Source organism: Prionailurus viverrinus, chromosome D1 (assembly GCF_022837055.1).
Source record: "Prionailurus viverrinus isolate Anna chromosome D1, UM_Priviv_1.0, whole genome shotgun sequence".
NCBI lineage: Eukaryota > Metazoa > Chordata > Mammalia > Carnivora > Felidae > Prionailurus > Prionailurus viverrinus.
In genome coordinates this window covers 22897162-22911635 of record NC_062570.1, presented here as the reverse complement: position 1 = coordinate 22911635, position 14474 = coordinate 22897162, and the positions used below count along the sequence as shown (strand labels likewise).

Genomic DNA, 14474 nt, shown 5'->3' with positions numbered 1-14474 from the left:
CTCCCAAGGTGTTTGTCCTCCCCCCTTCCCCAAATCCCACCTGCCACCAGGGACCAAGAGAGAAAATCTAGAAAAGGAGAGGACTTTTTCTTACACACGCAGAAGGCAGAACCATGTGTTTGCAACCTGAAATGTGGCTTTTTAAGAAATCATTGCAAGGAGGCGGAGGCAACAATATCATCCAGAGATTGGAGCTCCTGAAGGACAGGCAATCTCTATAGGTATTCATTGCAGAAGTCATAGCCCCGGCAGCACCTGAACTCCACCAAGTAGACACTCCATTTTATTTTGCCCACATTAGCACAGCTCTTCAGGCAGCCCATGAACATTAACCATGGAGTACCGTCTTCTGCAGAAGGAAGAAGAAACGTATTAGCAGAGAGGCTTCTGCAAAGAAACCTCTTTCCATACCAGGACATAAGAACAACTTGTGTGTAGTTCAAGTCTCTGTTATTCAAGTGTGAAGAACTGTAAGCTGCTACAGGTTGAGGGCTTTCCAGAAGAAAAACAATGGCAGAGAAGTTTGAAAAAATTCCTGGGGGTGGGGAGGTAATGACAGAAGCAATTGAGGGATTTCCAAAGCTGGGTATCTCAGTGGAGAATCTCAACAACTGGTTTAAGTAAGAGTGATAAATGCCAAGGGCTCACTGAGCACGAAGGGTAGGAAAATAGAGGCCATTTAGACAGTATCTAATGCTGACACTGACCCGTCCCCATGGAAGTCCAGGTAGCGACAGACAAGGAACTGCCTTCCACCCTCCAACAACCACCTAGTGTCCACTGGCCATATTGCGCCTCCCCTCTCCACTCCGTGCGGTCTTCCCGCTTTCTACAAGCTGCTCAGAATACTGGTTCCATAACTATAGATCCCCACCCCTTGGTGACCACCTCCATCTATTTTTCATTAGGGCCTATGTTCAGGGTAGAGAGAGCAGTCATCCCAGGGCTGGGGCTGCCTGTGGCGAAATACGGTCCCTGCTTTTTCCTAGAGCTCGTATGTCGCAGTCGGCTTCCCCCACCCCCATCCCACAACTTACTCTTGGAAATCCTGCCAGTTGTGCAAGACTCTTCACTTGTTACAATGCATATTCCTCTGCCTCTGGAACACTTCTCTCCTGGAAACTGCAAGTGGCACATCCTACACTGAACGATTCCTGTCGTTTGGGCTAATGAGTCAAGAAATAGAAGTGAGAAGTGATCTCACACTGCCATGAGGAAACCCATCTTCCCCTTTCAGGTCTGAAGTCTGCTTGGAGCCCAGAAGTCTTTACCAGGGACCCATTGAGTGTGGGCATCTGCCTCTATTAAGAGAGGCTAAGCCAGGAGAAGGACTGCAGTTTATGGTCTCAGGAATTTAGAATGGAAAAACGGGAGGGGAAAGAAAGGTGGAGGGGTAAGGAAAAGAACTAAATCAAGACAGATAATCTTCAGACTCTTCAGACTCACCAGGATAATAGTCTTCATCAGTAAATAGTTCATGAACTGTATTGGCAAAGAGAAACAAAATCAGTCTGCAATTTTGTTTGAGATTTAGCCTTGCCCAGGGCACCTGTGATGCTTGTAACACATGGGGTCCATCCTGTGTTTTTCACCTGGGGCCACTGTAGGCTCTTTCTGTCCCTCCAAAGCCCCGGCAACTGCCTCCTGGTATCTTTGCACCTGTTCCCTCCTTTCAATTCCCTTTACCTCCGGTGGGGCCTCCCAGATACCCTATTCATCACTCTAGGGTGTAGCACAGACCAGAAGAGAAAGATAAATGTATCTTCTCCCCCTCATTCCCTTCTTTTTAACTGACCTACGGTGGCTTTCTTATCTCCGTGTTCCTGGAAGCTGACAATGCGGAAAAGCATCTGAAATTCACGAGGTTGCTACACTTCGGTTTGGCCAACCAGTGCCTGTAAAGTCAATATTCTACTCTCTCCTTTCCCTTTTGCTTTCCTTTTATTACACTTACCTCAACCTTGTCAACTGCTGCTGATATTATTTTGTCAAACTTCAAATCAGCTCCCATCCCAGCCCATCCTGCTGTAAGAGGTTGCTGAGTGTTGAAATTCAAGGGCTATCTCTGGGTTCCTCTCAACACCCGATGCCCACACTGCCTGGCTCATCTCCTCCCCTGCCTCCTTCTTCCCCCTCCCACACCATGATCCATTTGTATTCACATGCGTGTTCACTGTCTGCCAGTGACCCAGACAGTACTGTTGGGGAAAAAGATACATGTTCTGCAGACCTCATGTTACAAAGCCCGCCTCACAACTTCTATGAAAATCTTCTCAATCCACTTATTTCCTCCTATAAGGGGAAGGGTCCCAGGGATGTGATGCATTGTGAGTGGAAGGCGTGGTATTAGAATGGTAATATGAGGGGCGCCTGGGTGGCTCAGTTGGTTGAGCGTCCGACTTCGGCTCAGCTCATGATTTCATGGTTCATGAGTTCGAGCCCGGCATCAAGCTCTGTGCTGACAGCTCAGAGACTGGAGCTTGCTTTGGATTCTGTGTCTCCCTCTCTCTATGCCCTCCCCCCCCCCATGTTCTGTCTCTCTGTTTCTCAGAAATAAAATAAACATTAAAAATTTTTAAAAAAGAATGATCATATGGCCTCCAGAAGAGGACCTTTGTCACAGGAACCCTGACCCATTCCCGTATCCTGGACACACCTCACCAACTGTCAACCCTAGGGACTCACCTCTAATGCAGCAGAGCAGGATGGGGAGTCCCAGCAACAGGGGCTTGTCCATTTTGGAAAGAAAAGAGCAGGTTAGGGCAAGAAGCTGCCAGGTGTCTATTTATACCTCAGCCAGGTTGGGTTAGGGGTGGGGACACTGTGGAAGTCCTTGAAAGGCATACCCTTCTCCTAGGGAAGCCAGTGACTCTCTGGTTTCTCTTTTTGGAGAACTGGGCAGAAAAAGGGCCAGCTGACCTAATTTGTTTCAGTCCAACTACTCAGGATGATGCCATGTTCTTTGGTTTTTTTCAGGATACCACACTGTGGGAGAAAACAAGGATAAATCGGAGTCGGGTGGGTAGGATTCAAGGTGCTCATTACAGATGAAAGAATATATGAGCACAGATCATTGTAATGCAGAAAGGCCAAAAGGATGCTGAGCACAGACCAGTAAAAAGGCATACCTGGAGAGAGTGGAGAAGAGAGGCGGAAGAATAGACACAGAGGCACTGACAGGATTCTCATGAGGGGCCAGTTTCACACTGTTTGTCATCCTGGAACAAAGCAAACCATGGAGATGAGAGCCGAGGAGGAAGCTGTTTGCCATTCTTGGAGTTAACCAGAGGGTGAGACAGATGTCGTTAGGAGAGAGAGGACTGAGATTACTTCTGGAGTGAGGTAAGCTGGTCCTTCCCACTTGAGGTCAGGCCAGGTATTGGGGGTAGTTACCTCAACTCTGAGAAGGACTAGATATTCAATCAGAGAGGTGGCTGAAGGTACAATTCCCATGGAGGGGGTTGAGCTGGTGGAGTCTAAGAACAGCCATACCTAGTATCTCATTCTAAGCCTTCTGGTAGTTTCTTTCCGTTATTCCTATACTTTTAACAGGTACTAATGGAAGTTGCAGCCTCGTCTCTGGTGTCATTACAAGGCATTGAGGGAAATGTCTGTGCCTGTGTTTAGGGCAGAGCAACAGAGAGAGAGGAGCAGCAACTAGAAGGAAGCAAATTGCAATGGGACACAATTTAGGCAGGGTGGGGTCTTGGTCTAACCAGATATTGGCTGAAGAGACAGGGGACAATGAGAGTGATGTGTGGAGATTTTCTCCACGATATATTGGAGGCTATTATTACATACCAAAAGAGAAAACTGGCATCTCCATAAAGGGAGGAAGGAGGAAGAGAATTAAGACCAGTTAACTGCTTACTCAGGATACATAGGACCCTGGTGAAGCTTTTATACACACGTACTCACACATACAAACAACATCACTGACTTTTGTGTTATGCATATTTACAAACAGATGCTTCCCTTTCTCTCCTCTCATTGCCCTGGAATTTACTGTCTTCTCTTCCATCTTTACATTTGTTTCTCCAACCTTCTTTACCGCCTAAGAATTCCATATTTCATTCTTTGGCTAATGGCAGCTGACAAGAAGGGAGGAAATGTTCTCCTCCTCTGTCTCATCAGAAGCTGCCTCTTCCCATGATTACACTCCTGTGCGATGATTATACCACTTTTTCCTAAAGCATAATTTTCCTCTCCCAGCCTTAGTGATCCTGGATTACTAAGTTGGATTCCTAGCTTATATATGAACCTTACCTAACTGACATACTTTTCTCCTCAGGTCCCCTTCAAATTCATACTTTCAGACTTAGTTTTCTCACAATACCTGATTTTCTTACCAGACCCCTTCTTTCCTTTCCTCAGTGCCCCTAACTCTCCTCGAGGGCCCCACAGAATTCATTTTATGTCATACATTTCAGATCTATGACTTAAAAGTATTCAGGAGTGGATCCCTTTTGCCTATTGCTTTGAAGTTTACTTAAATCTGTCACAACCCCTTTGCTCATGATGTTTTTCTCATCACCACAGTACAAGTAGTACTCCAATTAGGACAACTAGTCCAGAAGAGTAGCCCAAATACTCAACTCTTAGTGACCAGGTAGGTACCCAATTATGTCTCTATGTGCGTGATTAGGCGATGTTTCAAACACGTGCTAGCATTTCTGGTTCTCATCTCCAATGTTGTCATGTAAAACAGCAAAACAGAAAACAAAAAAAGATGTTTTTTGAATGGAAATTCACTTTCCAACCAGTTATCATTATTTTAAAAAGACACAGACTACTGTTTCTCTACTACTACACAGGGAATACAGCAAAATCTGCATGAAATCATTCATAATTGTGATATTTTCACATGACAACATTTTTGGATAAGTTAATGGGGCTGGAGGTGAACACCACCGGGATTTGAGGAATGAGACCTTCACTTAGGCAGATAGAACATAGGAGGAGGGTCAACAAAATGAAGAACTCCAGGTACTTTTCCATTGAAGCCCCAGGAGCTTAAGGCTTAAGCCCCCACAAAACTTGTACTGGTGATCTAGCAGGGAAAGAACAGTTTCTTCTAAATTGGGGTTTGAAGAAATGGCCAGACCAGAACAGTCTGTCTCTTTTTCCTCAGGCCAGTGACCAGTATAGCCTTGGGTGACTGAGACTAGATGAAATCAGAGAGGTTCTCCCCTATCTAGAGATGTGAAAACAGGAAATTTTCTGACAATATGAGCAGGTCCAAGAAAGAACATAAAAAGAAAGTCTCTGGGGAGCCTTCCTGTGTGTATTGTTTTTTCTATCATGAGACTTGCTATCCCCAAGGATCCCCTGGGAATCTCAGAATTGCTCAGTGTGTCCACAGCTCCCAAGATAGTTCCCTCTTACGACGCTAAGGGCTGGAGAAGAGAGCATGGACATTGACATGACTAGGGAAGTAAGTCTAGGATTCAAGGGTGCAGAAGTAACCAATAATCTACCCATTGTCCCTGTTATGGCATACAGCTCAAATAAAATCTCCTACGCTTTCAATATGCTGTATCAACAAACCTAGCTCTCACCAGGAGAACTCCTTCAAAGGGTGATGTCAGTGAAGGAGAAATTAGGGAATCCTTTTCCATTTCCATGGAATTCACCAGAACACAAAGACCGCGCTCAGAGACCTCTTTGCAAACTGCAGGCACTTCCATGGTGGCACATAGTCCTCTGTACGGCTGAATTTACAACATGCTATTTAAATGAATCCCTTCAGATTATCAAACAATTTCTCGGGGCGCCTGGGTGGCTCAGTTGGGCGTCCGACTTCAGCTCAGGTCATGATCTCACAGTCCGTGAGTTTGAGCCCCACTACAGGCTCTGTGCTGACAGCTTAGAGCCTGGAGCCTGCTTCAGACTCTGCGTCTCCGTCTCCCTCTTTTCCCCCTCCCCTGCTCATGCTCTGTCTCTTTCTGTCTCAAAAATAAATAAAAACATTTAAAAAAAATTTTTAAAACAACAACAATTTCTCTGTGTTCAGAGACTGTCCCTGACCAGTTGACCAAAGCAGATTTCCCCCCTGTTATTTCCTCTGTGTGAGTGTCTATACATGGGTGCAGAGTTTTTATATTGATGAACAAAAATGAAAATACCGAGAAGGGGAGAAAACATAAGTGCATATTCAAATCATTGGAAAGTAAACCATGTGACAATGAACCAGGTCATGAAATTGAGTATTACCAAAACCACAGAAAATTCCCCACACAAAGTGTTTTTTCCTAACTACATTCTCCTTTTTCCTTATCTAGTAGGAAACATTACCCTTTCTCTTTAAGTGGAATTTAACCATTGTTTTGTTTTATAGTTTTACCACACTATATTTTTTGTTGTTTTTGAATATTGATATAAATGGAATCAAATGGTATGCACCGTAGGAATTATTCATATTTTTGTATAAAGCTTTACATTTTTTTCTATGTTGTATTCCATTATGTGAACTTTAGGGCTGATAACTTTTCACTAACAATGGAAAACATCAGCTCAGAGATTCAAGGAGCCTAAAAAATTCCTGAGATATAACTTAAAATGCAGCATTGTACCAGCATCCTTCTCAGAGCTAGAACAAACAATCCTAAAATTTGTATGGAAGCACAAAAGACCCCAATAGCCAAAGTAATGTTGAAAAAGAAAACCAAAGCAGGAGGCATCACAATCCTGGACTTTAGCCTATATTACAAAGCTGTAATCATCAAGACAGTATGGTATTGGCACAAACACAGACACATAGACCAATGGAATAGAATAGAGAACCCTGGGTCCATACATTTGGACCCACAAATGTATGGCTAACTAATCTTTGACAAAGCAGGAAAGAATATCCACTGGAAAAAAGTCAGTCTCTTTAGCAAATGGTGCTGAGAGAACTGGACAGCAACATGCAGAAGAATGAACCTGAACAACTTTCTTACACCATACCCAAAAATAAACTCAAAATGGATGAAAGACCTGAATGTGAGACATGAAACCATCAAAACCCTAGGGGAGAAGAAAGCAACAACCTCTTTGACCTCAGCCACAGCAAGTTCTTACTCAATATGTCTCTGAAGGCAAGGGAAATAAAAGCAAAAATGAGCTATTGGGACCTCATCAAGATAAAAAGCTTCTGCACTGCAAAGGAAACAACCAACAAAACTAAAAGGCAACTGATGGAATGGGAGAAGATAATCTGCAAATGACATATTGGATAAAGGGTTAGTATCCAAAGTCTATAAATAACTTACCAAACTCAACACCAGAAAAACAAATAATCCAGTGAAGAAATGGGCAGAGTACACGAATAGACACTTTTCCAAAGAAGACATCCATATGGCCAACAGACACATGAAAAGATGATCAACATCACTCATCATCAGGGAAATACAAATCAAAACCACATTGAGATATCACCTCACACCAGTCAGAGTGGCTAAAATGAACAACTCAGGAAACAACAGATGCTGACAAGGATGTGGAGAAATGGAAACCCTTTTGCACTGTTGGTGGGAATGCAAACTGGTGTAGCTGCTCTAGAAAACAGTGTGGAGGTTCCTCAAAAAATTAAAAATAGAACTACCCTATGACCCAGTATAGCACTACTAGGAATTTATCCAAAGGATACTGGAGTGCTGATTCATAGGGGCATATGTACCCCAATGTTTATAGCAGCGTTTTCAACAATAGCGAAATTATGGAAAGAGCCTAAATGTCCATCAACTGACTAATGGATAAAGACGATGTGGTTTATATATACAATGGAATACTACTTGGCAATGAGAAAGAATGAAATCTGGCCATTTGCAGCAACGTGGGTGGAACTGGAGGGTATTATGCTAAGTGAAGCAAGTCAGGCAGAGAAAGACAGATACCATATGTTTGCACTCATGCGGATCTTGAGAAACTTAACGGAAGACCATGCGGGAGGGGAAGGGGGAAAAAAAAGTTACAGAGAGGGAGGGAGGCAAACCATAAGAGACACTTAAATACTGAGAACAAACTGAAGATTGATGGGGCGGGTGGGGGAGAGGGGAAAGTGGATGATGGCCATTGAGGAGGGCACTTGTTGGGATGAGCACTGGGTGTTGTATGGAAACCAATTTGACAATAAATTATATTTTTTTTAAAAAAAAAAGAAGAAATAGGGGCGCCTGGGTGGCGCAGTCGGTTAAGCGTCCGACTTCAGCCAGGTCACGATCTCGTGGTCCGTGAGTTCGAGCCCCGCGTCAGGCTCTGGGCTGATGGCTCGGAGCCTGGAGCCTGTTTCAGATTCTGTGTCTCCCTCTCTCTCTGCCCCTCGCCCGTTCATGCTCTGTCTCTCTCTGTCCCAAAAATAAATAAACGTTGAAAAAAAAATTAAAAAAAAAAAAAAAAGAAATAGAAGAAGGAGGGGGGAGGTAAGAAGAAGAAGGAGAAGAATAAGAGATTTCTGATGCTGCCATCTGTTTCCACAGGCCCACAGAGTCCTCGAACTTCAGACTCCTTAGGTGCTTCAACCCATGCTCCAGCAATCCCACCCCCATAATCCTCCTCCATGGTCAATATTCTTGAATGTTCAGAGGTGGGTCCAGGTGTTCTTATTGAACCCAGAAAAACACAGACATGTTACCTTTGGGCCAGCAGTATCCTTGGTACTCAAGAAGTTCATGAAAAAGCATCACCAGACACAGTTAGGATGATGAACAAATTCAGTGTCCAATTCTAAGATATCTGCTAAGACTAAGTTAAAATGAAGCCTGAAATGTGCCAGAATGATTGAGCACATAGAGGTCTTTCGTGTCCACAGTGAGATAAATAAAGGAGAGGAGGAGAAGCCAGATGAAAAGGAATAAAGAATGAACTGTCTAAAAAAAATAAAGTTAGAAAGTGAACTTTTAAACAGTGTGGAATATATTAAGTATCTAGCAATAAATCTAAACCAAGTTGTGTAAGTTCTCTGAAGAGAAAGTAGCATAATTAAGAAAAGCCAACTACAATCCAAAAATAAATGGAGAAACAGATCATGATTATTGAATGGAAAATTCATTAATGTAAATTAATATCCTCTAGACTTATGGAGTCAACAAAATCTCAAAAAAAGTTTTTATTTTGATACAATTTAAGAATCCCAAGAAGTTACCAGACATAGTGCAGAGAGTCTCCGTGTATTTTCTACCCATCTTTCCCAATGAAATACCATACGCACATTCTCATGTTCATTCTACAAAACAGGAAATAGATATTGATACAAAGCTATTAACTAAACTATGTACCTTATTCAAATTTCATCAGTTTTTACACGTACTCATTTTTTGGGGTGTGTACTAGTATGACAATTTATTGCATGTATAGATTTGTATAATAATCACCAAGATCAGGATATATAACTGTTCTGTCACCACAAAGAAGCTCTCTCATACCACTCTTTTACAGTCAGACACTCCCTCTAACTCTACAGCCTGGTAGCCACTGATCTATTCTCCATCATCAAAATTTATCATTCACAGGGTGTTCTATAAATGGAATCCTTATAGTATGTAATCCTTTGAGATTGAATTTTTGTCACTTGGCATAATACCCTTGAGAGCCATCCAATTATTGTGTGTATCAAATTCATTTCTATTGCAGACAGTTTGTTTATCCATTCACCCATGGAAGAAAATCTGTTTTTTCCCCAGTTTGGAACTAGTCCAAATAAAGCTGCTATGAATATTCTTTTTCAGGTCCTTGTGTTTTTTTCTTCCTCTAGGACAAAAACATTTTTTTTTAAAGTTTATTTATTTTGAGGGAGGGGAGGGGCAGATGGAGAGGGAGAGAGAGAGAATCCCAAGCAGGTCCCACACTGTCAGTGCAGAGCCCGACACGGGGCTTGAACCCACAAACTGTGAGATCACGACCTGAGCTGAAATCAAGAGTCGGTCATTCAACCAACTGAGCCATCCAGGTGCCCCAAGGATAAAAGCGTTATACTGAGTGAAGAAAACTAGACACAGAGTGTTTAAATAGTATAGCAGTCAATAATTAGTGACATTTCTAGTGACAGAAAGCAGATCAGTGGTTAAATGGGTAGGAGGTGGGAGAGTGGTATTGATCGCAGAGGGGCATAGAGATGCTTTGTGAAGTGATGGAAATGTCCTATATCTTGATTAGGATGGTGTGTATACAATGGTGCACATACATCAAAACTCACTGAAATCTGTACTTTGAAGGGGTTCATTTTGATGTGCACAATCTATACCTTAATAAAATTGACTCAAAAAGTGTTTTGTGCTTGAGTCTCATAATTTTTCCTTGCATTGTTTGCATATGGTCTGTATATGGCTTGTATATGGCTTGTATATGGTCTGTATATGGCTTGTATATGGCTTGTATATGGTCTGTACATGGCTTGTATATGGCTTGTATATGGCTTGTATATGGCTTGTATATGGTCTGTATATGGCTTGTATATGGTCTGTATATGGCTTGTATATGGCTTGTATATGGTCTGTACATGGCTTGTATATGGCTTGTATATGGCTTCTTTATGGTCTGTATATGGCTTGTATATGGCTTGTATATGGTCTGTATATGGCTTGTATATGGCTTGTATATGGCTCATATATGGTTTGTATATGGCTTGTATATGCCCTGTTTGTATTGATGCTACCTGCAAGTGTTGAAGCCTCACTAACAAGAAATTCCAAGCCCTGGGAAGGATAAATCTTCTTCCTCATTTTGATCATGAAAGCTCGTGGAAGATTTTCAATTTTGAGGAAAAGGAATAAAGTCACTTGGGTCCAAATTTCCGTCCCGTAGAAGCTTTGATTAGCATCCCATCCTCAAGGTGGAGGGATTAAACTCAGACAACAGTGACAATAACGGCCATGGAGAATCAAAAAATTCCTTGAGTACTGAAGTGCTCAGATCATGTGTCTATTACCAGAATGGGGAAGAACAAAGCGTTCTTCTAGACTGACAAAGGGTTGCATCCCCTACCTTTTCAACCACTGGCACCACTAATCCATTCTGTGTCTTCCTGCTCTCACTGAGCCTGAAGTGAGATGGAAGTGAAAGCTTAAGTTCTTCTCAAGTCTTTCCTGCTCTGGAAGTTGTGTGTGGTCTTGTAGATCCCCCCGTGATGTGTGAGAGTGTTTTGAAGCTCATTCCCCAAAGTAACTCTCTCCCCAGATTTTCCTCCCTGGCATGTCTACTGTTTGCCTTAACTTAAATCTTTTGCCCCAAGTAGGAAGAGCTTGTCCATTTACCTTTCAATGTTTTTCAAGGAAAGCCTTCCACTTAGCTGCCAGTTCACCATGAGAGAGTTATAAGGCAGGTGAAACAAAAACAATGGTAGAGATGTCAAGACAAACACAGTTCTTTGAAAACAAAGTCTGCATTCCTTCCTCTGGAGCCAGGTACCCACAACGGGAATGTAGGCTGCTGGGACAAAGGTGAAGTTTAAAATGTCGTAAAACTCTCCCCCCATGGTTAAGCTGCCTTATTCTGACTCATCATTCTCCTGGTGGCTGTAAACCTTAGACAAAGTGGATTCTGACTTTGGCTACTATCAGTATTTCTGTGGAGGGACTGTCCTTTGGAGCTCCCTCCTCTGCCATTTCCACTGGTATCGCCTCCAGGCTTCCTCAAAACGTCTGACATTTTAAAGCAATTAAATAGTTTATATGTACCAATTTAGTCCTCACGATTTTTCTTGATAGATACTACTTTTTTTCTGTTGCAACAGCTGAAGATAGACGTTAAAGATAGACACACGCAGGGTCACACAACCAGCCAAGTGGAGAATCCAAGTTGAAACAGAGTTTCATCTGCCTCCTGATCATGATGTCATAGTGGCCAACTGTAGAAAGAAGGCAGCAGGTTTTCAAAGACCAGGGATTATAAGAACATGGTAAGATTTTTAAAAACTCTTGCAATATTCCTGTGTTTGAAGTGATTGACAGTAAAATTACAAAACTGAAAATATACGTAGGAAGCTTAGTGGCCTATTTCATGCCCAGGGATCAATGGAGAAAAGCTCTAAAAGATGCGGTCGATAGTGGCAGTCTGGGGAGAAAAGAAAGACAGTTGAGCCCCTGGGTCATTGTGGGGAAGACTGAGGGGTCCTGGGAAGCCCCCAGAGTGGGGCGGTGCTCTCTTCTGGTTGCCCCCTCTGCAGACGGCCCCGCCCAACTTGCTCCCTAGGCTTGCACGATGGAGAAGCTTCCCCATTTTCTGGCAAAAGCCCCATTCTCTCCTGCACATGCGTTCCCCCTCTCTTCCTTCCTAGGAAAGTGCCTACACAACTTCAGGTGTTGGTGTGAATGTTCCTTCTTCCAGGACTCCTCCTCTGATTCCCACAGCACAGCTGAGAGCCATGATATGAAGATAGCCTTCACTTTGACTCTTCTTCCTCTCCCATTCCATGTTAAACTAGTGACAGAGTCCCATCTGTTCAGACTGTTACTACTATCATTCCCTTCTCCATTCCCTTTTTGCTGTTGTGTTATGGCCTTCATAACAGGCTTCACCTGGAGCCTATTCTTTCCTCAATATGGAACAATTCATTGCATTCAATCCACTGAAATGGAACCTTAATAACAATGGATTAGAGAAGAAAGCTTTGCCTCTGCTCCTTCGAGTAAAGGAAGGCTGCTATTCCAGGGCTAGGATGCTGAAGCTGCTTGGAGGGATGAAGGAAGAAGGATGGAGGAGCTGAAGGAGAGGCTGTGTTAAGCACTTCAACCTGGGGGAAGATGCAGAGGAAGGAGTTACCTGATAAAACTGCAGAAGGAAGGATTGTGTAAAGTCAAGAAGAGGGGGGGCGCCTGGGTGGCGCAGTCGGTTAAGCGTCCGACTTCAGCCAGGTCACGATCTCGCAGTCCGTGAGTTCGAGCCCCGCGTCGGGCTCTGGGCTGATGGCTCAGAGCCTGGAGCCTGTTTCCGATTCTGTGTCTCCCTCTCTCTCTGCCCCTCCCCTGTTCATGCTCTGTCTCTCTCTGTCCCAAAAATAAATAAAAAACGTTGAAAAAAATTTAAAAAAAAAAAAAAGAAGAGGAGCCCCAAGAGAAACGCATCCCCTGGTCGGGGCCTGAAGGGCGGGGGGGGAGTCAGATTGGATGCCTGTGCTCAAAGAGGGGAGATATTGCTGGGGGTGGGGGGAGGTGGTTCATGGAGCCCCAGACAGGGTGGGAGGTGGGTTGTGGACCCAGGAGTTCAGTGGCACGTCGTCCTGACAAGCCCGGGGTCACTGTTCCAGGAACAGCCTGGGACCCAGCCCTTGGGGTTAGAGGCACAGAACATCTTCTGCCTGAGCTGAGGTGGTTTCTGATCATTAAAGTCCAGATGGGCAGCAGTTGAGAGGTGAAAAGCTTAATCACACGAGAGAAGGGATCAAACAGCACTGGAAGTCTTGGCACCACTCAGAGGTGGGCGGGAGAGGAGTAAGAGCGAGTTTTCGAAGATACCAGTCTCCTCAAGGAAGGAAAAAACCCAGCTTTCAGAGATTTAGACATACGCCCAAATGTTGAAGATCCAAGGTTAGGAAGAGGAGGTCTTATGAATTTCCCAAGGATATATGCTCACATAGAACAAGGAAGTGAGACACTCGTAATAACCTCCGTACTCCCCTCCTGGTCCCAGAAAGTTCCTCCCCCAAACAGAAGTCTGAATGCAGGTCTGAAGGCAGTCTGAGGAGGACTTTCTGCTCAGGTCCACCGGGGTCCCCGGGTCCCCATAATTTCAAAATCATTGGAATAGGTTTAGCATGGCAGGTATAATCGGGCATAATTGGAATCATACTTTCTTTTTCTTCTTTTAACTATCAAGTAATTTTTTGGCATCACCGCTTGCCCGTGGCTTACAAGCCTGTCTTCTGTCCCGCCTCCTGCCACTCAGGTGCCACCGCTGGGCTTTATGGCGTGTTAGGTGGGGGGCCCTCTTTTTGGCACTCCCGTTATTCTGACGCCCTCCGTTCTGGGCTGCTCCTCAGAAGTCAGCCAGCAGGCACAGACCCAACTGCGCTCACCCGGGAGGCCTGAGTGAGCAGCTCAGTCAGAACACGAGCTACCAGGTGAAAGCCAGATGGCAAGACTGTGCTTATTTGGCATTGTCTCCCTACAAGTAGGTGCACAACAGTTGTACAAAACAACAGAGGCCCCCTGCTAATGGTGATAGTGATAGTAATAATCACACCTAGTGGTTTGAGCTTCAGGTTTTTATTTATTTTTTTCAGTACCAAAACCCTGAGGCTATAGACGTGATGGGACTTGCTCAGTCCTTGGTCTTCTTGCCCTATTAATTATCTCCTCCAGTGACCTCATGTCATGGCTCTAAATACCCTCTGTATATGGACGACTTACAAATCTTTGCTTTCCTCTCTGAACCCTCCTCTGGCCTCTCTTTCTCGCCATTTGAATGGGCATCTCAAATTCAACAAGTCCAAAAACAAATTGATTTCGTATCCCATCTCACACCATCATACCGTCCACACAAGCCGCTCCCAGACTCAC

General features: G+C 43.9%; 1 protein-coding gene across 1 annotated transcript; it reads right to left on the bottom strand.

Annotated features, from left to right (window-relative positions):
- Positions 1 to 215: 215 nt before the first annotated feature.
- PATE1 (prostate and testis expressed 1) lies at positions 216 to 2737 on the bottom strand. The gene is made up of 3 exons (XM_047879460.1): positions 2686 to 2737; positions 1038 to 1166; positions 216 to 349 (listed from the first exon to the last, which is right to left on the bottom strand). The coding sequence occupies exons 1-3, from the start codon at positions 2735 to 2737 to the stop codon at positions 216 to 218; spliced, it is 315 nt and encodes a 104-aa protein (XP_047735416.1).
- Between the last annotated feature and the right edge of the window lie 11737 nt (positions 2738 to 14474).